The sequence below is a fragment of the Platalea leucorodia genome (assembly GCF_965183815.1).
Source record: "Platalea leucorodia genome assembly, chromosome: W".
Lineage (NCBI taxonomy): Eukaryota > Metazoa > Chordata > Aves > Pelecaniformes > Threskiornithidae > Platalea > Platalea leucorodia.
In genome coordinates this window covers 10,884,412-10,910,322 of record NC_138859.1, presented here as the reverse complement: position 1 = coordinate 10,910,322, position 25,911 = coordinate 10,884,412, and the positions used below count along the sequence as shown (strand labels likewise).

The window sequence follows — 25,911 nt, the reverse complement described above, 5'->3', positions numbered from 1 at the left end:
AGAAATTCAAGCCTGCGTGTTTTCTTATTGATATACTGCATCCCTGGCCAGACATCTTTGATAAGATGGTATCTGATAGCACACAGAAAATCTTAACTATAGAAAGTTATTTATGGGTAGGTTTTTATTCTTAAAAAAAAAAAAAAAAAAAAAAAAAGTACTTGTAGTGGGTTGACATTGGCTGGCTGCCAGGTGCCCACCAAGCCACTCTGTCACTCCCCACACCTCAGCTGGACAGGGGAGAGAAAAATATGATGAAAGGCTTGTGGGTCGAGATAAGGACAGGGTGATCACCCACCAATTACCATCACGGGCAAAACAGACTCAACTCAGGGAAATTAATTTAATTTATTGCTAATTAACAATGGAGTAGGATAATGAGAAATAAAAACAAATCTAAAAACATCTTCCCCTCACCCCTCCCTTCTTCCCGGGCTCAACTTCACTCCCGATTTTTCTCTACCTCCTCCCCCTGAGCAGCACAAGGGAACAGGGAATGGGGGTTGTGGTCAGTTCATCACACGTTGTCTCTGCTACTCCTTCCTCCTCACTCTTCCCCTACTCCAGCACGGGGTCTGTCCCATGGGAGAGTCCTCCACAAACTTCTCCAATGTGGGTCCTTCCCATGGGTTGCATTTCTTCACGAACTGCTCCAGTGTGGGCCCTTTCCATGGGGTGCAGTTCTTCAGGAACAGACTGTACCAGCGTGGGTCCCCTGTGGGGTCACAGGTCCTGCCAGCAAACCTGCTCCAGCGTGGGCTCCTCTCATCATGGGGCTACAGGTCCTACCAGGAGCCTGCTCCAGCGTGGGCTCTCCATAAGGTCACAGCTTCCTTCAGGGCACATCTCCCTGCTCCGGCGTGGGGTCCTCCACGGGCTGCAGGTGGATATCTGCTTCACTGTTAACCTCCATGGGCTGCAGGGGGACAGCCTGCCTCACCATGGTCTTCACCAGGGGATGCAGGGGAATCTCTGCTCTGGTGCCTGGAGCACCTCCTCCCCCTCCTTCTTCACTGACCTTGGTGTCTGCAGAGTTGTTTCTCTCACATATTCTCACTCCTCTCTCCCGGCTGCTGTTGCGCAGCAGTTTTTTCCCTCTTCTTAAATATGTTATCCCAGAGGCACTACCACTGTTGCTGATTAGCTCGGCCTTGGCCAGTGGTGGGTCCATCTTGGAGCCAGCTGGCATTGGCTCTATCGGACATGGGGACAGCTTCTGGCAGCTTCTCGCAGAAGCCACCCCTGTAGCCCCCTCCTCTGCTATCAAAACTTTGCCACATAAACCCAATACGGTACTCAGCTGGGACCTTACAGTTTTAAGTCTTGCCTATATTCATTAGATTTATTTTTATAGAAATGCACAAGGAAGGCAAGTACTAACAAGTGAAATATCTCCCACCAATGCTTGGTTGCAAAGCATATTCTGTTTTTGTGTTTTCCAGCTCGGTGTTTCACTTGGCACTTTGGGGGCTATACCAGCAGCAGCATTGGACCCTAACATTACAGCACTGGGAGAAATACCACAGCCACCAATTATGGGGAATGTGGACCCATCCAAAATTGATGAAATTAGAAGAACAGTCTACGTTGGAAACTTGAATTCACAGGTTGCTTTTCTTTTTTGTTGTTGGCAATACTAATGGAAGATGCAGAATTGGAATTTATGAATTATAATCTTACACGTTAAGAGTTTTCATTATGCCAATAGGAATTTAAACAAACAAAAAAATACTCTTTTTGGTTACTAGTGATATTTCAAATTCTGCTCCTTTGCCAATCAGATCAGACCAGACTGTGGAATTCATTCTAGCAGGATACCAGAGAAATCATACTGTAGCTGAATTCAAGAAACACACTTATGATTGTGTGTGTTGATCAAATGGCCAGCTGGGTTGTGTTAGCTGAACAATGCCTCAGAAGTCATGAGATCATGGTAGCTGTCCCCCACAACACTGTGCAATTGCTTAAGTACAATAAGAAGGAATGATTTGTCTTAATGGAAGTTGCAAAATTAGCATAAACACCTTTGAGTTTCTCTGACAGGAAAGTTAGGTCTGTCAGAAATTTGGTTTTTTTCAGCAACTGATTGAATTAATTGAAAAACAGTTTGGTTTTGACTGATGGCAATGTAAGTATTTGATTTGGGGTTTTTTTGACTGCCAAAGTAGCTACTAGAGTGTAAAAGTACTATTGATCGCAATAAAATAAAACAAGCTGGAAGCTAGTAGAAAACCAGATAAAAGCAAAGTCTTGTAATACTGTTTGGATTTTTTTTAATCGATCAAAATTCACAATCAATAGCTTGGACATAGGTGTATAAGGAAATTCCTCATCAGTTATTTCAAATGAGTTGCTTGAAAAGTGTAAAATCCCGTGCAAGTGTTTTTTTTTAACCTAGATGTAGGACTTCAGGGCTTGTGGTTGCACTATTTTAAATTGTAGTATATTCTTTGGATTAATGGAAGAAAAAATACCTTTCTCTCTTAAAGTGTAACATTACCAAATTCATGTTGCCTGTGTAATAATGGTGAGATGTCTTTCCAGAATCTGTAGCTCTTCAATTACCTGATATGTTGGATAAGTGGTTTTCATTACATATTTTACTTCAGCTGAGCTCTTCGATTCTTTCTAGACTACAACAGCAGATCAGCTGCTTGAATTCTTTAAGCAAGTTGGAGAAGTCAAATTTGTGAGAATGGCAGGTGATGAGACACAACCAACACGATTTGCTTTTGTGGAATTTGCAGACCAAAATTCTGTACCTCGAGCTCTTGCCTTTAATGGAGTTATGTTTGGAGACAGGCCACTGAAGTAAGAAATTAATTATCCATATGAATATTGAATGAGAGATTTCTTAGTATCCTTATACGTTTATGACTCTGATGTGCAGGAAACTGCTGTGATGAATATTTTTTCAGTATAAGGACTTATTGTTAGTAAACTGGAACACTTTAACGAACTCCAATTTCAAGGTTGGGCATAACTTTCTCCAAGAAGAATATGGATGGCATTGAGTAAAATATTTCTGCATCTATTCTTGAGTTAGTGAAAGCCATTACAGTGAGAATCTGCAAAGTCCTTGGTTCTAATTAAGCTTTATATATGATGTGTATGTAATTAGTAGGCCTTAATGTAGAGATTTGATCTGAAATAGAGAAACAGATTTCTAGACTTCTACTAGAAAATATTTTTAACACAGAAATATTGTGCCACATTTATTTAAAAGTGGTAAGATTTGAAAGCAATAAAAGACATTTCAGATACTTAGAACAGATGAGTGTTAGGAAAAATTTGTGGTTTTGTTGAACTTTGAAGCTTTTAGTCATGCATGGAAGTTGAGGTGTTTTCTTATTTGTTTTTCATTTTCCCTTTTCAAGTGTTTGGGAGTTAAAGGTTTTATTTTTCCTTAATTTAGAATAAATCACTCCAATAATGCAATAGTGAAGCCTCCTGAAATGACACCGCAAGCTGCTGCCAAGGAACTGGAAGAAGTGATGAAGAGAGTAAGGGAAGCCCAGTCTTTCATATCTGCTGCTATTGAGCCAGGTAGGTATATTCTCTTCATTACCTAACAGGCATGTTCTGTGTATACCTTGGCACGTGCTTTTAGGAGCACTTTCAAACGCAGGAAAAGGGTACTCAAAGGTGAACAACATGTGTGTGGGAAAACAAAATAAACAAAATTGTCTTCATGCAACAAAGCAGTGGAATGAAGCTGACTTTTTATGTCATCATATCTTATTTTCAGATACATGCTCGCTGAATGTTTTAAAAAATACGAAGTCAATACTAAATTAATACTTAATGTTGGTGCTTTTAAAGTTCAAAGTACTTACAAACTTAAAGCTTTATATTTAGTTTTGTTCTCTAGCACCCATTAATGCCATAGTTTCATGATCGGAGGGAGCTAGCATGCTGCTGAAAGCAGCAATGTTATGCTTTCCTTCAGCAGGTTAATTTTGTCACTGTGCTATGCTCTTTTTCATGCTGGCTCAAGACTATGTGCATCCTCATAGCAAATGGGATCAGAGAATGAATCTGGGATAAAACTTAACATATTGCAATGGACTTTTTTTTCATCCAGATTGGTTCCCTGATCCCTGTTAACACTGAAATGCCAGGTCAAGGAGGAAGGTGTTGGTGGGTTGAGTGCTTAGACAGACATTTCAGTGCTGATTTATGCTGACTTAAACTGATTGCAAAACCACAGCATAAAAAATTCTCAACTTGTTAAACTTTCAGTTGAAATCCTCCTTTTTCTTTTCATCAGCAAGATTTTGTCATTCTTCTTACTAAGAAACCCAGACATTGACTTATGTAGCTTAGATAGTGGAAGGTCTTGAGGTTTTATTGGGGGAGTGGGGGGGTGGTATTTTCTGTTGTTTTTTAGGCTTGGGAGAAAAATAGTTCTAACATTTCCTCAGTGTTAAGAAGCAGAATAATAATCTTTTAGAGTCTGAACCAAAGTCTGCTGAGGTCACTGGTAAGCTTTCTGTTGACTTCCTGGCCTTTGGATCAAACTTTTCACCCCCTTCTCTCTATCCCTTCCTCCCTCAAAACAGTGTTTGAGGAATAGAACTTCAATATTTGTACAGTGGTTGGAATATCTAAAAGTATAGAAAGTGCTAATTATTATTTACATTTTATGCTTGTTTTCAAATTTATGCCTTCTAAATTTACTCTATTCTTCCGAGGTTATTAAAAAAAAAAAATAGTAGTTATATTACATAATATACCAGAGGAGAACGTGTTGTAATCTTGTGCATTGTGGCAGCAACATAAATCCCATTCCTAACAGAGCTAGCTGTTTATAATTATCTGGTTTATGTGTACTGCTGCAGGATGGCTGCACTCAACGAGTATATGCAATGACTTTCTGGGATGTTTCTGAAGGATATTTGCAAAGAAGGAAGATGTGCAAAGCATAGGCCCCTTGCACTATATGTGTGGTACATTCCACTTGTGCCAGATTGTTAACTGGGATCTTTAAATGTTCTGAGCTTACACTGCAAAGTGGTTTTTTCCTCTCAGAGTCTGGAAAGAGCAGTGAAAGAAAAGGCGGTCGATCTCGTTCCCATTCTCGTTCAGAATCCAGGTCTAGCTCAAAATCCCAATCTAGAAGGAAAAGATCACGCTCAAAACACAGGTAGGTATGTTTTTTATTTTGGACTAATAGATCATACTTTTTTTTTTGTTGTTGTTGTGGTGGTGGTTACTGAGATTTCTTACTGAGTTATGAGACAAGTATCCCTGTAGAGAAGATTAGTAACTTACACTGACCAGATCAGAGTAACTAGGAACTTTGTCTCTGAACAGATACTCCTTCCCTCTAAATGCTAAATGTTTTCAGGATTACTTTCAGGTAAAACACACTAGAAGGTACTTTTTGTGCCATGTAGCATAACCATTTCTATGGTTTCATGGTACATTTTGTGCTGTGTAGCATAATTTCATTTTGTGACCTCTGTATTTTAAAAAGAAATAGTTATCTGTGTTTTGTGGATGGAACATTTAGTTTACTGTTAACACTCTGAACAGATAGGCTGGCTGGTTTTGCTAGTAGAAAGTTCCTGCTATCCTGAACTTCTAAACATCTAGTTAACAAATGTAGTATTTTTATTTACTGTACTGTAAACGTAAAGCTATATTTTTTTAAAAGCCAGAAGAAAAAGGCTTTTAGGGGCAGTTTTTCATTCTTCAGAGTTTGTTTGCTTTGCTAATTTGTTCAGTTCTGAAACAGGCTTTGAAATATAGGAGGAAATAAAATTATTAGATCACCCTTAAAGTTTACCCATTAAGATTTTTTTCCAAGAATGAGACAGTCTTGCTATGTGAGACTTACAAATGCTTCCTGAAATGGTTCAATGTCAGGAATGTCTTCTGATCATTTAGATAATCAATCTAAAGATATTTAGCTACATTAAGTATCAAAAAAAAAAAAACAAACCTCAAAATATATTTGATAGCTTACACTTTAAAAAGGTGAGTGTTGTCAGTGTTGCAGCGACAGCACTGTTGCATTCTTTCATCCATTGTCTTTTAACAGGGCAACTAGAATTCTTTTACATACAGAAAAGCTGGCCAGAGGGACACACCGCATCAGTTATACTACCAAACAAATATGATCTAAGTGCAGGCTTCAGTTTTGTAATAGTGTTACACAGTACATATTATCTAATGACATCAAAACATTGGGTACCTTTTTAATGCAAGAAGAATCGTTTGTTCATTTCCTTATTGCTTGCTTCTCTTCTGTTTCTCTAACTCAGGACATAACTGAAAAACAGTCTTTGTTTTGTGTAACACTGCAGTAATCTCAGTGCTATTTTGTACTGACGCAAACCAAATTGATTTTTAGAAGATAAATTTGCATTTTTTTTACTTGCAGAAAACCTGTGCTTTAAACAATTGTTGATAGTTATATATTATTTTTTTAATGATTTTACCACTGTTACTGTCAGTTTTGAGAACATGCTGAAAAAAGGCCAGTCTGATCTGTTGAGGCAACTTCATCCCTAAGAATAAACTGTCCTTACCACTTTACAGTTTTACTGTTTTATAAAACCCCTAAATTGCTTTCATCTCTATGATATAAAATTTATTCAAGGTTTTACTTGGACTAAATTGTAATTAATTTTCCCTGTAATTAGTTTGTATTTCTACACTGATACATGGAGCAAAGCTGTAGGTAAAAAATGATTGCCTCTCCTCTTGGTATATCTTACTCTGTGTGTCTTGAGCTGCAGAAGACAGGTGGAGCTGGTATTTTTTGTATCTCCCTGTTCTTCAGGATTTATTGAGTAATATACATGAATTTCTGTCTTTGGTAAGTTTAACTTCATCGTACCTTAGCCTCTCAGGCAAAATATCCAATGATGTGTTCTTTTCAAAGTTAATGTTCAAATTCAGCTTTTCATTTTTGTTTTCCTAGGGAATATGATCTTCCAAATATAGGGAATATTTGGGGAAAAAAAGGAGTATAGTAATTTTTAAGTGTCTTGTTTTCTTCATCAGATCTGAGACTATACTATACATGTTTATCAGAAGACTTTAATTGGATTTCTATTGGAGTATCTGCACGTTATTTGCATTCCTTATTTATCGTGTAGTAAATACTCATTTCTTTTCTTGAGAACTCTTATAATTCAAATCCATGCTAACATATCCTTTCAACTGAAAAGGTAACTTGACTAAATGCTGAACCACAGATAGTGGTGGGTTTTTTTTGTTGGTGTTTTTTTGGCTTTGGTGTGGGGTGTTTTTTTTTTTTTTTTTTTTTTTTAAGTTAAATTAAATTGTAAGGCTGGAGAACAAAGAGGCCAGTTAAAGCCATCTTTCTTCATTGACCAAGACTGCAATAAGTGACTGGGCCTGGAAAAGAAGAAAAATGTAACTGATTATTTTTACAAGCTGCTAGAAATTGTCTATAGTAGATTTTATGCACTAGATTTACTAAGGACAGCTATCCTAATATGATATGAATTTATATTTTCCAGAATATTCATGGAAGTTATTATGAAACATGAGTATTACTTAAATGGTGCATTGTTTCAAAGGAGAGCACGTGCACCTGGTGTAAAGCTTAAAGTATCCATATTTACAAAAATGTTGGTAGGCAGTATATTACTGAGGTGTAACTCACTATATAATTTTATGTAGTGAGGCAAGATTTATATGGGTTTTTTTCCCTTCTTGGTTGACATAATTTTTATGAAGTTTCAATATTAAAGTATTTTTCTTCTGGCATTGTTCATATAGAAGTAGATCTGGCAACAGATCGCTCTCAAGACACAAGGACAGACGCAGATCCAGGAGTCCCCTGAAAAAACGGTCTAGATCTATGGAAAGGCAGAAATCAAGAAGTCGCTCTCATTCTCGGTGAGTTCCATTCCTAAGAAATGATACTGTTCTTCTTAGCACACAGTACAAAGTTTGTGAAAAAAATCTAACAAACCTTTTAGGTGATGGCAAAGGATGGAATCTCTAAATGCTTTAGCCTGTCCCTAGGCTTTGTTTGTGGGACAAAAGAATAGAAAGTAAATTTTTATGCAAGTGTACTGGTTTTGGCTGGGATATAGTTAATTTTCTTCATAGTAACTCATATGGTATCTACGGGGATTAAACCACAACACTGAGGTACCTAAACTTTGATACCAAAGTCTAGTCTACATTTATACCAACGTGCAAGCTGATCGAAAATAGGTAACTTCAATTGTCAGACTTTAACCAACGGATTAGGTATGTTCTGTGTCGCCTGTGCAACACACAAAAAATTGGATGATGCTTCTTCAGTCTATATCTGTTGAGAAGGTTGGATTCAGGCTGAACTTGATCCTGCATTCTGAGAACATGTATAAAGTTTTTGTGCACGAGCTTTTATTTTTGCCTTTGGCTATTTCATATTGGCCATACACTGCTGTAGGCACAAATGCATATGTCTGTTATGTGGCATATTTACATTTCAGGATCCAATACATCTATATTTTACCTAGTCTATTAATTTTTTAAGTGATTGTCTAATTATGGAACCTTGAAATTCCAACAAGATAATTCCTTTATCTCCTTGGATGATAATGTAATTTTCTGAGGGATGAAATCGGGAATATTCACAAACCAAAAGTGCCTATGAAAGTAGCTTCATGAATAGAAGCCTTGGTACTTTTCTTTCTGTTTCATCTCTGTAATTCCCCTGACTCATTTAAAGGCAGCTTCATACTTAGGTTGTGCAGTTGTCTCTTGTTTTCTGAGGGGAGAAGCTTTGTGTGAAGGAGAACTGCAGATCTGTGGACCTCGGTGAGAACAGTTAGGAGTGGGCTATATAGCTGGGCTTCGTTGATGGATCCTTTTGACTCTCTGTTGCTGTTGTCTGTAGCTTCTCGAGATATCTGCTCACTGGAAGGGGCGAGTCCAATGAAATCTCTGTGATAAATAACTGGGAGGCACTTCTTGGGTCATTGTGAGACCCCTTGCTATTGCAGGGATTGTGTGCTGTTTCATCTTTATGATCTTACATTCCTTCTGTGAGACATCTAAAGAGGTATTTGCCAAAACCTGATGGGAACCAAAGCCTTCAGGTCACAGACCATGAATCAAGCCTACTATTTATTAGTAGCCAAACACTTGTTCCAATGAAGAAAGGTGGGGGCTGTGTGTAGGACCTTTCATGTCTAAAGGAGTCTCTTTGAGAATCTTTAAAAATCCTAGAATAGGTACCAATACCAATAGACACAGCAACTTCTGTCACTCTGGTTCTCTTGGACATGAAAAGGCCTGCTGATCAACTTCTCTTGTGCTTTCTCCTGTTTCTCTCTCTGAACAATTGTTCGTTTTCATGTCCTAGAGGCAGATCTAGGAGTCATGTGTCTCTCTTCTCTTTGCTAGAAAGGAAAGATGGTTCAGAGTCTCACGCTTCCAAATAATCCTTTATCAAAATGTAATCTTCCAGTCAAAGCTGTGATTTAATAAATTTTTATTTGGCTTGACTACTAGAACATCAATTGGAATTTTCCTCACTGTTTTTATGAACATGTATCATTCTGCCTATCCCAAAGAAGCTGACTTGTTCTGTTACCTTGCTTCTGTTTTTACTGTCTTAACGATTTTTCAAAAATTTTCAAATTCCTAATGACATTACAGATGATTGAATTGTCTTGGTTGAGTTTTGACCTTACATTTGCCTTTTGAGGGAATTTGGTGAAATTTTATCCCTGTTTTTTTGTTTCTGTGTATTAATTGACATTGGACTTCCAAGCAGTTCCAGGATATTTATGTGAGAGAACACTGTAGAACAAAGACTTCTGTCCAGTCAGCTGTCATTATTCATGTGGGGGTCATTAATCTGCAGTCCATTTTATGTGGATACACTTTTAGTAAAGAATGGATTTACAAATTGTAGAGTTTTTTCGCTCCTGACAAAATGTAGAAAATTTATGTATGTATAGTACATAGCTGTATAGCTGTGAGGCGAAAAGACATATTGTTTCAAAGTGTAATAACATCACTTTGAAGATCACAGTTTGATTTGATTTTGGCCTCCCCTTCCCCAATTTGGTTTCCAAATTTTTCCTAGCTATATAGCCTCTCCCTCATGGTGAACAGGGGTGGAAAATTAAAATTTTTAATAATTACTGTTTTTCAACAGAAACACATATTTTCTCTTGAACAATTAACTTATGCTAAAGAGTTAGCTGTAATGTTTTTGGGAAAGTTCAAAGATGAATTAATGGATTTGTGTTTGGCTTTTCACAGGGACAAGAAAAGAGACAAAGAAAAGGTCAAGGAAAAAGAAAAGGCCAAAGAAAAGGAGAAAGAGAGAGACCGAGACAAAGAGAAGGAGAGAGACCGGGACAGAGACAAAGAAAGGGAAAGAGAGCGAGATAAAGAGAGAAACAGGGAGAAGAACGGGGGGGGGCGGAGAGAGCGAAACAAAGATCGAGAGATGGTCAGAGACAAGGATAGGGATAGAGACAGGGGCAAGGATAAGGACAAAGATAAGGAGAAGGAAAAAGACAGGGAAGAGGTAGACCAGAACAAGGAAAAAGATGATGTTGAGAAAGAAGGGGAGAAAGACAGAGAGAAGACTAAGGACAAGGAGGGAGATAAGGACAAAAGAGGGGACAAAGAAAAGGAAAAAGATGAGGATAAGGAGAAGAAGGAGCAAGAAAGAGAAAAAGAGAGAGATGATAAAAAGAAGAAAGAGAAGAGATCCAGAACACCCCCAAGAAGCTATAGCTCTTCAAGAAGATCTCGTAGCTCCAGCAGGTTTGTTTAGAATTTTTTCATGCTTTTTCAGATTTGTCAGTACAGTAACGTGCCATGAAAAATCCGCATCCTAATTTTTATGTATCAATATCACCATGTTACTTACTAATTCAATTTGTATTCTTTCTGTTTTGTAGATTTCCCTATTACAAAGAGCTCTGTATGATGCTTGATAGAAAATAGTTTCTTGTTGGGCAGCTGGTGCTTGCCTTTCACGTAACTGTATAGCATAGTCCTTGAGGACAGTAAGTAGATGGTTCTTATGCCATTTCTCTGTGTTGGAGCCATCCAAAAGTTATGATAGAGGGACATCAAACATCATCTTTGTCCTGATGAAAGTTTGAGTTACTGTTACATAGTTCCTTGGTTACTTACATACTGTACAGTGTCAGTCTGTAGAGCAATTTGTTGGGCTTACGAACAGTTGGGTATTTGCCACTTGGCCACCTTAGGGATGGTGGGCAATGAATTTTCTTGGCTGGATGGCTGAACAGCAGGAAGCAAGCATGTCACTTGGTTGGCTAGCTATTCAGAAAGTGAATGTATCTCAGTTGGAAGATAAGGATACCTTGTTTAGCTGGTTAGATGGCCAGATACAAGTAAAAATTAACATTCCTTAACCGTGCTGATAGTAAACAGGAAAGCAGTCAAGGTTAATTTAGCTGTTGTTTTTGCCTCTGAGGGAGGGTAAACTGGGTGGAAGTCTGGATAAATTCAGTACAGCAAAAGGAGGCTCTGAGATTGATTATAAGCTCTGTAAGTGGACTAACTCAGGCATATTCTAAAAGCATTGCAGCTAACTTAAGTTTAGAACCTTTGGTGGAAAAAGTCCTTTTGAATACCTCAGCAATTACGGAGTTCAATAATATCACATGTCAAATTTAGATACCAAATTTTATCTGTTACCTTGAGAGAATGAAATGCTGGATGAATTGGGAAAAGTTCCCTGGACAAAAGCAAAATTTCCATAGCCCTCAAAATTCAGGAGTTCATGGTTCATATAATGCAGAAAAGGCTGTAATGGTTTCTGAACATTCTGTTTGGGTTATATGAAATGTCCATGTTGTTTTGGAGGTTTATGGGCTGTGGCTTCTTTAAGCATATGCAGCTTCCTATTTTAATGCATTGTTAACATTATTTCATGGGTTGAATATCTGCACAGAGTAGAGAGAGTTCTGTCAGCTTTGAAAACATAAGATTTTTCTGCCTGTATGCCTCAGGAGTGTTGAATTACAGAAGTAATTGTGGTGGATTGCCTGGATTGCACCTGGATGCCAGGTGCTCACCAAGCTGCTCTATCACTCCCCCTTCTCAGCTGGACAGGGGAGAGAAAAATATGATGAAAGGCTTGAGATAAGGACAGGGAGAGATCACTCGCCAATTACCATCAGGGGCAAAACAGACTTGACTCGGGGAAATTAATTTAATTTATTGCCAATCAAATCAGAGTAGGGTAATGAGTGTTGTGGTTTAACCCCAGCCAGCAACTAAGCACCACGCAGCCGCTCGCTCACTCCCCACCAGGGGGATGGGGGAGAGAATCAGAAGAGTAAAAGGGAGAAAACTCGTGGGTTGAGATAAAGACAGTTTAATAACTGAAGTAAAATAAATTAGAACAGTTAAATAGGCAAAGCAAAAACCGTGCACGCAAACAAAGCAAAACAAGGAATTCATTCACTACTTCCCAGCGGCAGGCAGGTGTTCAGCCATCCCCAGGAAAGCAGGGCTCCATCACGCGTAATGGTTACTCGGGAAGACAAACGCCATCATACCCCATGTCCCCCCAGCACTACTTAACAAGAACCAAAGCATCAGTGTATCATCGACATTGTTCTCATCCTAAACCCAAAACACAGCCCCATACCGGCTACCAAGAAGAAAATTAACTCTATCCCAGCTGAAACCAGGACAATGAGAAATAAGAACAAATCTTAAAACACCTTCCCCCCACCCCTCCCTTCTTCCCAGGCTTAACTTTACTCCTGACTTCTCTACCTCCTCCCCCCAAGTGGCGCAGGGGGACAGGGAATGGGGGTTGCAGTCATCACACATTGTCTCTGCCGCTCCTTCCTCCTTATACTCTTCCCCTGCTCCAGCGTGGGGTCCCTCCCACAGGAGATAGTCCTCCATGAACTTCTCCAACGTGGGTCCTTCCCATGGGTTGCAATTCTTCACGAACTGCTCCAGTGGGGGTCTTTTCCACAGGGTGCAGTCCTTCAGGAACAGACTGCTCCAGCGTGGGTCCCCCATGGGGTCAGAAGTCCTGCCAGCAAACCTGCTCCAGTGTGGGCTCCTCTCTCCACGGGGTCACAGCCTCCTTTGGGCATCCACCTGCTCCGGTATGGGGTACTCCACGGGCTGCAGGTGGATATCTGCTTCACCGTTAACCTCCATGGGCTGCAGGGGGACAGCCTGCCTCACCATGGTCTTCACCAGGGGATGCAGGGGAATCTCTGCTCTGGTGCCTGGAGCACCTCCTCCCCCTCCTTCTTTACTGACCTTGGTGTCTGCAGAGTTGTTTCTCTCACATATTCTTACTCCTCTCTCCCGGCTGCTGTTGCCGCAGCAGTTTTTTCCCCTTTTTAAATATGTTATCACAGAGGCACTACCACCATCATTGATTGTCTCAGCCTTGGCCAGTAGTGGGTCCATCTTGGAGCTGGCTGGCATTGGCTCTGTCGGACATGGGGGAAGCTTCTGGCATCTTCTCACAGAAGCCACCCCTGTAGCCCCCTGCTACCAAAACCTTGCCACACAAACCCAATACAGTAATGTTTAACTTATATAGGAAGTGGGTCTTCCACCAAGGCTCTTAATGTTAAATAGCAAATGTAGTTAGCTGGATGTTACAAAAAATTCATACTCTAGTTTGGAACAGTTATGCTCCCCTTTAAGCACCCTGCTATTTAAGAAAGTATCACGGAAGACTCAAATGTCATGTACTCGGGCAGAGAATTCTAGTGAAATTTAGTGCATCTCTTCTAATGGACTTACAGTACAAAGCCCTACTTTGATATGAAATTAATTTTTTGTACAGATGCTATTAAACAGGGACAATGTTCTTTTTGAAGATGGAGGGTGAGAGAAATACACTGGTTTTTTATATGTATCCATCATACAAGGAGAGACTGAGAGGACTGGGATTGTTTAGCCTGGAGAAGAGAAGGCTGAGGGGCATCGTATCAGTGCATATTGAATGCCTGATGGGAGAGCGTAAAGAAGATGGAGTCTGACTCTTCTCAGTGATGGTCAGTGACAGGGCAAGAGGCAGTGGGCATATATTGAAATGTGGGAAATAAAAGGTTTTTCCTAATGTTTAAATTGTGTGTTTTCTAGGCAAACTGGAACCACTTGCCCAGAGTGATTATGGAGTCTCCATCCTTGGAGATATTAAAAACCTGACTGGACATGGCCCTGAGTAACCTGCTCTAGTTGATCCTGTTTTGGGAGGGTGGGGATCTGGACTAGGTGTTCTCCAGAGGGCTCTTCCAACCTCAGTAATTCTGTTATTCTGAAAAGTATTTGTCAATAGGTTGAGCTACCAAGTCCCGGTTAGCTTGTATTTAGGGGTGTCTGTTTACTTTGGTGGTTGACTTTGCCTAGTTGAAATGGTTACAAACCATTTGGGAGAAGATTATCCAACAACCTGGCATTTCAGCTGTCTGGTTTTATACTGCAGCATTGAGTTGGGACTGTTTTTGAAGATGCAGATCCTTTTTCTGAAGAGTGTAAAATATTGGACAAATAGTCTTCTAGTCTTTTTGGAGAAGAGGTGGAATAGAACATACAGGACCTTCTAAGAACTAGGCAGCAGCTTACCTTGCTTTACTGACAAACAGCATGCAAGTACTAGAAATCAGATGGTTATTTTTGATTCCTAGCTGAAGGAAGACAGACCGACCAGAGGAAGAGGATAATCAGGCTCCTTTTCCAAGAGATATCTACAGGCTAGCAAAGGGGATAGGTAGGGACTTTGTCCAAAGAGAAGACTTCTTGATGGCTGAAGTGGTATCTTCCTTTATAACCCAGTAATGGCCCAACCTGAAGGTGGTAATATCAAGTCCAGTCAGTCTCACCCATTAAATATTGTCTGTCTGGGATTTTTTTCTTAATCTTTTGCTTTTTTTTTTTTTTTTTTTACCTAAAGAAGGCAGAGGGACCCCATATATTCCACTGGCAATTTCTGCTGGCATTAGCAAGGCTCAGATTCCATCAGGGTCAAAAACAAAATTTGTGCGTTAATTAGGGGCAAACAGAATATGAAGAGGCTGAAAGCTACCTCTCTTTCTAGGAAGTTAGTTTACACTGCCACCATTCTTCCAAGTACTGCTAGTTGGAGACAGGTGTTGAGAAATCTCTCTGCCCCAAAGCTTCTGTCTGTCTCAGAATTAAAAGATCCTAGCAATGCTAGACCTGGTGTTGGTCGAAGGCAAAGCTTGGAGCTGTTCCTAGTTAACTTTATTTAAATCAATAGGAAGTTGCCTCCAGTCATGAGCATGTGGGATTTTTCCTTTCAGACAAGAATGTTAGTTCTGTGTATGATTTAGAGACATGGGATCACTATCAAAGTTTTCAAACTTCTTTTTCTTAAATTTTGCTGTATTAGTGTTGCTTAAGAGTGTTAATAAAAACAGGTGCACAAAAATCTTTGTATAGAAAAATGTAACAGAGATAGGAACGCTGTCAGACACAGCTGTAGTTCTTCAACTTGAAATATGAAAAGCAGAAACTGAAAATTAGATTTCATGAATAAACGGTTTCTAGTTTGAACACAATTACTAGGGTACTTACTTGGTTGCTTACAGATATGTATGCAGGAAAGCAAAATAAAGTGGGGATATACTCAATATAGATCAAGTGGGAGCACTGTCAGAATAATATATTCATTTTCAATATCCTCATTTGAAAAAAGGTGATGATAAATGTGAGGATGTTCAAAACGAGGTGCATGTTAACCAGTGAACAGCTGATTAATGATTGTGGGTTTCTTTTCCAATGATTGAGGCCACTTTATATTTTTGTTTACCAAAGATCGAATCAAACTTAAGAGCTTGCTGAACAAAATAGTTATGAACTTTTGTCCTGTACAGCTTCAGGTCGAGCTAGATGATATTGTCAGAGTATGAATCCAGATAGTGATACTAGGTATATCTTAATATATATTCTTTTATAATTTCTCTAATAACTGTTGTTTTCTTGGCCTTTCTAAATATTAAAGAAATTAGGTGTGAATTGCAAAAGCTGGTATGCATAAGCGTAGCTTTTGTGCTGTATCTTAAAGTGCCCTGTCAATTAGTTTAACTTCCCTGTTTTTCTTTGATGGTTCTTCCTGTCTGCTTTTCCTGCTCTATGAAGAGGTGATAGGAAAGAGTCACCTTACTTTGACAGAGATAAGTTCTACGTTTACGCTGAATGAAGCTTTACTTGCTGTTTTTACTTTAACATGTGCCTCAGTATGTTTGCAACAAGTTATTTAATGATCTGTTCTATTCGAAATCAGATTCCATAACAGCAACTTCAGCAAATTCCATACATCTGTGTAAAACAGCTGTTTTGTAAAATACTAAGAGCTCTTCAGTGAGTTATAGAAAGATACATAGGTTTGCTGAGCATGGGCTGCTAGGAAAACAATAGATATTAACTTATTTTGATTTTGACAGCAGCTTGAGCTTCATTTTGCACTGTTTGCTTCTAAACCAATAGGAATGCTAGCTCATGTATTCAGGAATTAAACGTCAGTTATGCTGAACTGAAATTCCAGTGATCTTAAGCTTGCAATGTTAAGTTTTGAAGTTTGTATTGCTCAAATTATGCCTTTTGTCTTAATGTGGCTTTTCATTCAATTGGATTCTTTTCCTGACTGAAGAAACTCTTACTTAATACAGGATTAGTGAGTTCAGTGTGTTTCCATTGTTATCCAGTATAAGTACAAGCATGTGAGGATAAGCATAAAACTAAAATCTGAAAGGGCACAACTGTTTTTTTCCTACTTCCCACTTCCATTCTCCCTTTTCCCATCAAACTGAAACATATGAAATTTTTTGCTTTGTACAATTCATGTATTATTGGTGATATATGTTAAATTCAGGGATATTTACTTAGTTGTGTCAGATCATTTTAAGAGCTTTCCGTTTTTATGCAGTTCCTGAGTTTATTATTTTTCTTCTTTGGTGATCTTGAATTTCTTGGTCCTCCAGAGAAAGGCGTAAAAGGAAGAGTAGAAGTCCCTCCAAGTCTCCTAAAACATCTAAAACAACAAAAAGAAATTCTTCACAAACTCCTTCTCCGAGAAGGTCAGTTTGATGTAAACATAAAAGTTAATGAGCAGTAAAGGAGGAAAAAGTTATAGTATTTTTGATAAATTGAAATGTGACATAGAGATCAGTGTTATGAAAGGAGCTAACTCAATTTGTGTTTTGTGTGGATTTTTTTGTTATGCCAGAAGCTCTTTAATAATCCTTTTCTAAGGAAAAGGTTTGTTTTTCAATAAACAAAACACTAAAAGGTGGATGCAGATACATATATTGAAAACAATTTGGGAAGTATCTTCATTGATTTTCACTAGTCATTTCGGATAATTTCAATTGGTCAGTATGATTTAGTTCCAATTTAAAACAAAAAAAACCTTCGTGGATTTGATCTTTGGTATGCTTTCAACTAGAGAGTTTTAAATCTGTTAGTGATGCAAATTTGCTTCAAATCAATAAAAGCCCTTCATCAGATACAGGTTAATTGGTTTTCTCTTTGCAAATACCATGTATACTGAACACATGCGTTCTTTAGCTCTCTTCAGTCAAAAAATCCCCTTGTCTTTATGAAGGGGGTTTTGTTGTGTTTTGGGGTTTTTTTTGTGGTGGTGGTTTGTTTTTTTTCTTTTTTTTTTTTTTTTTTTTTTTTTTTTTGACCCCCCTGCCCAGATGAGAGTTTAGTTTGCAGTTAAATGGTTTGAAGGTGACTGAACCTTTCTGAAGGGAAGCAAACCAGGATACCAACAATCTTAGTTACTGTACTGTGCAATTTACTGCACAATACACTCAATGTATGCATTGGTAGTACATTTGTTGCTGTTGGATCAAATTCTGATTTGAGTAAAAATTTTCTTAAACAGAAACAAGAAAGAAAAAAAAAGAGAAAAGGATACAAATAATGAAAGAGGAGAAAGGGAACGCTCCAACTCCAAGAAAAAAAGTAGTAAAGAAAAAGAGGGAAAGGAGAAGTCTGACAAAAGCACCACTACTTTGAAGGTAAGCTGTGTGACCAAGTGATAAGCAGAGTGGAGTGTTGAAAGTGGAACGATTATTGCAATTCCCTTCCTTCTTTTTCTTTCCTTTCCTCACCCTTCTTTTTCCCCTGTTTTCCTTACCAAATTATTGCCACTTGGGTTTAGGTTTTGCCAGTTGGAGACATGAAAGTCATTCTCCAGTTGATGTTAGTAGGCTAGTTTGAGAAGTCTGTGCGTTTGAACTTACTGGACCTATAGGAGCTTGTGTGAATAGGTTACAGAAACACTTTGTTTTGGTTTCACTCTCTTTTCTGTTCTGTGCCATATGTTAGGAGTTGGCTGGCTGCCTATCTGTATGAGCAGGCAGGAAAGCAGATTGTGTAACTAAGAAGCAGGGTTCAGGGTTAGTTTGGCTGTGTCGTGGTTTAACCCCAGCCAGCAACTAAGCACCACCCAGCCGCTCGCTCACTCCCCCCGATGGGATGGAGGAGAGAATCAGAAGAGTAAAAGTGAGAAAACTCGTGGGTTGAGATAAAGACAGTATAATAGGTAAAGCAAAAGCCGCACACACAAGCAAAGCAAAACAAGGAATTCATTCACTACTTCCCATCAGCAGGCAGATGTTCAGCCATCCCCAGGAAAGCAGGGCTCCATCACGCATAACAGTTACTTGGGAAGACAAATGCCATCACACCAAACATCCCCCCCCTTCCTCCTTCTTCTCCCAGCTTTTTATTGCTGAGCATGATGTCATATGGTATGGAATATCCCTTTGGTCATTTGGGGTCAGCTGTCCCGGCTGTGTCCCCTCCCAACTTCTTGTGCACCCCCAGCCTACTCGCTGGTGGGGTGGTGTGAGAAGCAGAAAAGGCCTTGACTCTGTGTAAGCACTGCTCAGCAGTAATGAAAACATCCCTGTACTATCGACAGTTTTCAGCACAAATCCAAAACATAGCCCCATACTAGCTACTATGAAGAAAATTAACTCTATCCCAGCCAAAACCAGCACAGGCTGTCAAGCTGAAAAGATTTTTAATAAACTTTCACTCTGCAGTTCAGCCTCTCCCTGATTGCTTTGGTCCTGGGATGGATATTGGACTCTGCAGGAGTAAAGTTGAAGATTTGGGGAAGAGTAGTATGGGATTTTTCCCTTGCGTAACAGAAGGTGGTGTGATTAAGAAAAGAAAATTCAAATTGTTTAATTTTAGAATTTGAAGAGCAGCATGCCTTTAAAGAGTAGTTTGTGGTACTGTTATAAAACAGCTGATTTAGGTGACTCTGTCCACATGCTTAAGTAATTGTCTTACCCAAGAACTCTCTTAAAATTTATCAGTTGCCTGACAAAAAATATGAAAGAAAAATTGAGTGCCTAATGTCAGCCAATTGAAAAGAAAGCTTTAAAAAAAAAAAAAAAAAAAGCTGGCACACCTGTTCTGAAAATTGCTGAGACAAGATAGGTGTGTAAAAATTGAGGCAATCAAAATACCAAGAGTTGGTTGGAAGTCATATCCTGTAATGCTAAGAGTATGATTTTTTTTTTTTTTTTTTTTTTTTTTAATTTGTAAAATAATTTTATCTTTGGTAGGACAAGGACCACACTAAAGAGGATCCGAATTCAGAAACTGTCAAGGAAGTAGGCAATAGAGATACACAAAGGACAGATGAAGTCAAACTACAAGAGAATGGGAACTGTCAACCAAATGACGAAAACCTCTCAATTAAAATGGAAGAGGTTTAAAGCGAAGAATGGACCTCTGACTCAACTAAGGAATGAAATCCAAAGCTTTTTATTTCCCAGAATGAGGAGGAAAATCTCAAAGCAATCAACCTGAACATGGTCATAGTACTAGTAGCTCTTCCAATTCTTGTGATAGCTTTGTTTTCTTGCTGTAAAGCAAGAGAGCATGGACAAGTAGTTATACCATGAAAAGGCAGATGCCATCAGAACTATTCATCTCTGAAAATCCATGCATTTCCATGATGGCTGTACTTATTTGTAAAATGATTTATGTTAACTTTTGCCATAAGCTGTTACAAATAAGTAGAAACTGAAAGATGTAAACCTGTACTATCCAAAAAAAGCTGAAGATATGCATTGAAGGTTGTTTAAAATACTGCTCATTGATGAATTTTGTATTGTTTTAATTTGTGGGTTAAAAAATCCACAAAAACTTCAATGTGTACTGTTTGATGTGCTTAGAAATGGTGCATAAATATACACAATTTCTTTTGTTGTAAATGAAAACTATAGAAAAAGGGTTTTTAAACGTAAACACAGTTTTACGGTTCTTATGTTAAATGCCCACTGACTAGTTTGTTTTTCATTTGCTCACTGCTTGAGATTCTTGGGTTTTATTTGAAACAATTTCTTACTAATATCCCTAAAATGAATATTTCTTTTAAAGTATTTGAACTATGCATGCTACTTTTCTGTTTCTAAAAGGAACATTGCCATGTTATAGATAATAGGTTAGCTTACTGGGTTATTTTGGGGTTGTTTTCTTTGTCCTTCCAGAAGTGAGCACATCTGTATGATATTATTAGAACTTACAGCTTTGTTTTGAGCCGTACTGCAGTGTGTCTGTTCAGCTGCAAATAGTACAGGTGCCATTATGAAAATAATTTTTTTCTTATTTGTTTAAAAAAATATGGGAGCACAAGCAGAAGCTTTAGTGCCTTCTTAAACCAATGTGGTATTTTCTAGAAATATTTATGTGCTATTACTCATTTTCAGCTAAATCTTATGTGATCTCTATTGCTATTTTGCCACCACCATACTGTAGACAAGAATGCAAGTGATTTGTCAGAACGATTGTTTGTTTCACTTGTTAAAATACTAAAGCTCCATTTTTACTTTTATTTTTTATTTTTAGAAGAGATTTATAGATGAAAGCAAAGATGCATTTTGGGGACCACTACTGTACAAAAGTAGTAGCTGAATACAAAGCATTTTCTGATCACCTGCATCAAAGACAGCCCTTTAGACATTTAATCTACATTTGGATGGCCTTAATTGTTACCTCTCCATCATCATCTCTCATACCTGTTGGGTGATATAAAAGGAATCATATGCAAAGCTGAGGGGATAAATAATTTGGGGAAAAAAAGTTCTAATTTACACAGGAGTTATATGGTAGAGATTCTTTTTTCATTCTTTAAAGAGAAAGCACGTAAGAAGAGAATGACAAAGCAAATATTTTTGTCAAGGTAAAACATGGCTTGTGCTCTCTGAACTAATTAAATCAGTTTCATCATTGTGAGATTTCTTAAGAGTCATACCCTTAAAATTTATACCTAAAATCAAGTAGATTATTTTTAATACAACTTAACACAATAAAATTACTTAATTGCCTTACCTCATGGGAAGAGTTATTTCTTTCAGTTAAAAAGAACTTAATAGCATATTAGCTGTTTGCTTTCAATTTGTTTTTCTTTTCCTTTGCATAGTTAATTCTTACAAAAAATAAAAAAAGAAAAGCATATTACAGGGAATGAAAAATTTGCCCAATTCCGAAGATAATGAAACCCAATTTGATTGTGAAGCTGCTTAATCACTCTTCTTTTTTTTTTTTTTATAGGATTTTATGTTCTTGCCACTGTGTACATTTAAGACTATAGAAAATGCTTTACCATGTAAAGTATAGACAGTCATTTTTGTGATGTTTAAGCCACATGCTGTTGGCTAGTAAACAGCTTATTCTGATAAAAGAATGACAAATCTGTATGCTTATAGAAAGACTGTGAAGGATTGTGTCTTGCAACAACAGCTGTTTTATTTATGATGTGTAAGTAGCATAGAGCAAAGAGATTCTTTGTATACTTGTTATCTTTGGTACCATTTCACTAATAAAATTAAGTATTTTAGAGGGAAGTTTGTGCTGACGCATACTTTTAGTTGATCTGGTCTTATTCAGGCACCTTCTTTGATTTGAAATGTGGATATAAATTAAAATATACATGTATTATTTCTAATATCTTTGAAAAGCTAAGTTTCTCCTTTGGGAGAAATTGGAATTCTTGCAGTGTATCACGTTTCAGCTGAGATTAGTTTGATTTCCTCAGGTTTTTTTATCCTGAAATTGCATAGCTCTGTTATATAGCAGTTACAGAATATGTAAAGGATTGTGTACAGTTAGCTAAGAAAAATGCCTTTGAAAACTAATAGTTAAGGATGGCAGCCTTACTAGCTAACTTATCACATGTCTAAGTCCATATGCAGCACATTGTTATATTGTATGTGAATTAATGGTTCCCTTACAAAATTTTTTTTTGTTTTTTTTTTTTAAAGGAAAACAAACAAACAAAAAATAGAAAATCCACCAAACACACAAATTTCCTTCCCACCCCAAGACATATTTTCTTACAAATGCTGTATTTTCTGGTTTTGCTTTGTAAATATTGTGCAGATCTGTGAAGTAGTTAAGTTATATCTATTCATATTAGGTGTTTTACAGTTCCCCTCTTCCTAATGAGCCACCACTAGAGAACTATTATTCTGTAAAATGCTTATCTCTGCAGAGGATAGCTCATTTTTAAACCAGTAGCATAGAACAATAATAAAGTTCCTGCTTGCTTTGCCAGGATTGTGTGCATCATCCATTAAATGTGTACATCTTCCACTGGAAGTTCATTGCCTTCATCATTAATAAGTTTGCATGCTGCGCTGCCACTTCAGGTTGTTTGGTTTTGCACTTTATAAATGAGATGAAATCGAGTGGAGGTTTTGAGAACAGTGTAGTTCGTGATAGCTGTATTGTTTTAAATGTAAGTTCATTTGAATCAGCCTTTATTTGAAAACGTTGTGACTCGTAATTGCTCAGAAAAGTGATGATATGGTGCCATTTTGCTAAGACCATGTAAAGCACTTATGTGGAAGCTTCCATTAGTGACCACAGTTATTTCACAACAGTGTTTCTGGAAAACAGATCGAAATTTTCTTTGGATTTTAAAAGAGGAAGGTAGCAGAAGACAACTGCTGGTGGATGCAGCAGGATTCCAAGCTCAAAATAGAGGTGGCTGTGACTTAGATAAATTCATTGAAGTAAATGGTAAACCCAGATGTGAGGGATGAAATTTTGTTTGCAAACACTGTTAGTAGTATGGTGTGTAAAAAATCTTGGTTTTCAGATTTCAGAATTAGAACTAAGAGGGGGGAAAAAAGCACTTAAGTTGGAAACTAGAAACATCTGAACAATGCCTGAGAAATCAGTGAGACATGGGTTCTGCCTACTCATTAGTCACCTGCTAGTTTCTTTGATTGCAATTTCAGATAGATACATATGAACTAGCTTTAAATTAGCTGGCTAACAGTGGCAACCTACATACAGCTTGGATTCTGAAATGAGCTGACCATTTGAGTGCATTTACTCTGCTGCTAAGAAGGTACATTCTGCAGTCTGAAGCATGCTTGTCATTGCTTGCTAGTGTTCTCCAGCCCAGTTATATCTAAGGCAATATCTGAAATTAATTTGAAACTCTGCAAATCTATTTGTTACATGGTAGCTTATATGTGTTGCCCTTAGCTTGAACTGGTATTTTGTAATAGTTTTTAGATTTAGGGATTTATGTGATTTTTCTTTTGGTCTAAGGAAGAGATAATAAGTAAAGGCTGCTTTGTATGATACAAATTCTTGTATACTGCATACTTGTCCTTATTACTGCGACCAGTTATTTTTTTCATTCATGTGTATGTTGCAAGCAGTAATGCCATAGTGATGTGTGTATCTTCTGCTTTTAGGTCTGAAGCATCTCTGCATCACTGTCTTTTTGTTAGTTTGTAATTAAATTTTTTTTGTTAGTTTGAAAATTGCATAATGGTAAACCAAATAATTTTACAGACATGAATTCTGAACAACGAAGTATTGCAAATTGGGGCATATTACGGGTCCTGTCTGCCACTTGGTGATACTTTCACTTTTATAGCAATGCATTATTGCCTTTGGTGTTGTCATAATTTTAAAAGTGAGAATTGGACTTAGTGACACAAATGCTGAGATCTGTAAATGGTTAAAATAATGTAAATCAGTAGGCGCTCAGTTCAGAGAGATGTAGTTTTCTCACCAGAGAATGGAGTGTGGACAGCTGAAATTTGTAGATATTGTTAGTGTTATTACCTAAAGAGAATCTAAAACTTAATTTTGTTTGCTAATATGTAAACAGAAAAGTTTTCAGCCTGTACCTTAGGTTTATTTTTATATGTTGAAAAGTGTAATTAAAATAAGTAATTAAAATAATATTGAAAACTAAAAGCACTGTATAAAAGGGATTTTTTTTTTTAATGTAAGAGAAATACACTTTCAATTGTGTTTAATTTTAAACTTCTCAAAAATGTCTCCACATGCGGTATTGATTTTCATTTCAAATTCAAGATTGCTTCATTTGTAGGTAAGTCCTATTGCAGGATCTGAGCATGCTAGTATGGGGGTTTCTTCTGTACTCTCTTCAATATAAAACAGCTTAATAAACTTTTCTGACTATTTGTAGAGGCAGCTCCTTTCCCCCTAGTTTGAGGAGGCACAGCTCTAACTTCGATTCTGTATTGTTTAAGTAAATACTATAGTTGAGAAGCTATTTTCACAATTTTTTCTGAAACCATGAACTCTTACTATCTGGGGGGGGGGATTAAAAAAAAAAAATTGTCATGGCAGTTTTATGATTGTTGAGCTTAATACAGGAGGACATTGACAGCAAAAATGAGTTTTTAGCTGTTTATATATTTTTCTTCTGGAAAATTTCAGCTTACAGTTATTTTTTTATTAGTTACATTTTTTCTGTTAATCTAGTGCCAAATAATTACTCACTAAAGCAGGAAATAGAAATAAAGAGAAATTATTTTTAGAGGAGGTGATTGAAAATTGACTAAAAAAGTGATAGTCTTTTAAAATCAAACTTTTTTTTGTGTACATGGCTTGTTAGTCTACTTGTTTTAAGAAAACAGGCAGATATGAGTGTTAGTATTAGTCTTTCCTTACGTGTGCTGCTTCAGTTTCAGACCTGGGGAAGACTCCATGCTTTTCCTCCTCTTCTGTTTTTCTCTCTATAAATCTTACATTTCTTTTTAAAGAAAGAGCCTAAAGAAAACCTTTAATTTTAAACTAATATTTTAAAGGGTTGATTCAGATTACTGGATTTAGAAGTTCAAAGCAAATGCGTTGGTCCGCATGAAATGTGGACATTGAACAAATGTATAATCATCTGCTTTCATCAGATGTGTGTATTACTGTGGTGACCTAGCATTTTCCATAATTGCTCCTCTGCTTTGTTCAATTTTAAGGGGATGCTATTATTTTACTAAGACTTGTTTAATAAGTCTTCTGAGTTGTTAAATACTTGTCTTTCTACTAGCTTGGCATTTTCCTCACAAGTATTCAATTCTCATACATCCCAGTCATCCTGCCTAGTCTAGTCTAGACTACGTATCTAGTAATAGACGAGACTTGTCTGAACTGTGCTGTAAATCATACTAACCCATGTTCCAGGTCAGCCTCAAGCAAAATGATCTGTATTTCTGAATGAAACGTAATATGGAATAAATAGAGAGATGTTATGAGGTGTATATATTAACCAGGAACAAACATGAGGTGCTCTTTGGTTTATTTTGATGTGCCCACTTTAATTCTCCTCTTGCCAGAGGAGATTTTTGTGAAGATATGTTATTAAAGAGTTAATTGGGATGCAGAGAAGAGGGGCCAGCCTCTACAAAAGATGTCGACTGGATATTTATGATGTTAATTATAAGGTGTTATTTGATCTGTCCAAATTTCATTTGTATCAGCAAGGAGATCCTTTGAGCTAAAGATCCTTAGAGCTGTGATATGTTTGTTCTGTTGCTTAATCTCTAAAGAGGATGGAAAGATGACAGCTGTATGTTTATGGTGTGGGCCTGGGAGAGCTGGAGACTGCTTTATAGTGCCATTTCTCAAATAATG

The 25,911-nt window shown here is 37.6% G+C and overlaps 1 protein-coding gene across 3 annotated transcripts in view; it reads left to right on the top strand.

The window, feature by feature from the left end:
• LOC309601612 (uncharacterized protein) overlaps positions 1–22,883 on the top strand; it is a 43,113-nt gene extending 20,230 nt beyond the window's left edge. For 2 of the 3 annotated variants that reach the window (XM_082334743.1, XM_082334745.1), the window contains 9 exons: positions 1,443–1,607; positions 2,633–2,811; positions 3,416–3,546; positions 5,032–5,146; positions 7,759–7,878; positions 10,249–10,761; positions 16,959–17,054; positions 17,870–18,005; positions 19,569–22,883. In XM_082334743.1, coding sequence (XP_082190869.1) covers positions 1,443–1,607; positions 2,633–2,811; positions 3,416–3,546; positions 5,032–5,146; positions 7,759–7,878; positions 10,249–10,761; positions 16,959–17,054; positions 17,870–18,005; positions 19,569–19,721 — 1,608 coding nt within the window. In that variant the 3' untranslated portion in view covers positions 19,722–22,883. The remainder of the gene's footprint in view (positions 1–1,442; positions 1,608–2,632; positions 2,812–3,415; positions 3,547–5,031; positions 5,147–7,758; positions 7,879–10,248; positions 10,762–16,958; positions 17,055–17,869; positions 18,006–19,568) is intronic. The other variant, XM_082334744.1, reaches the window with a different exon arrangement.
• The last annotated feature ends 3,028 nt before the right edge of the window (positions 22,884–25,911 follow it).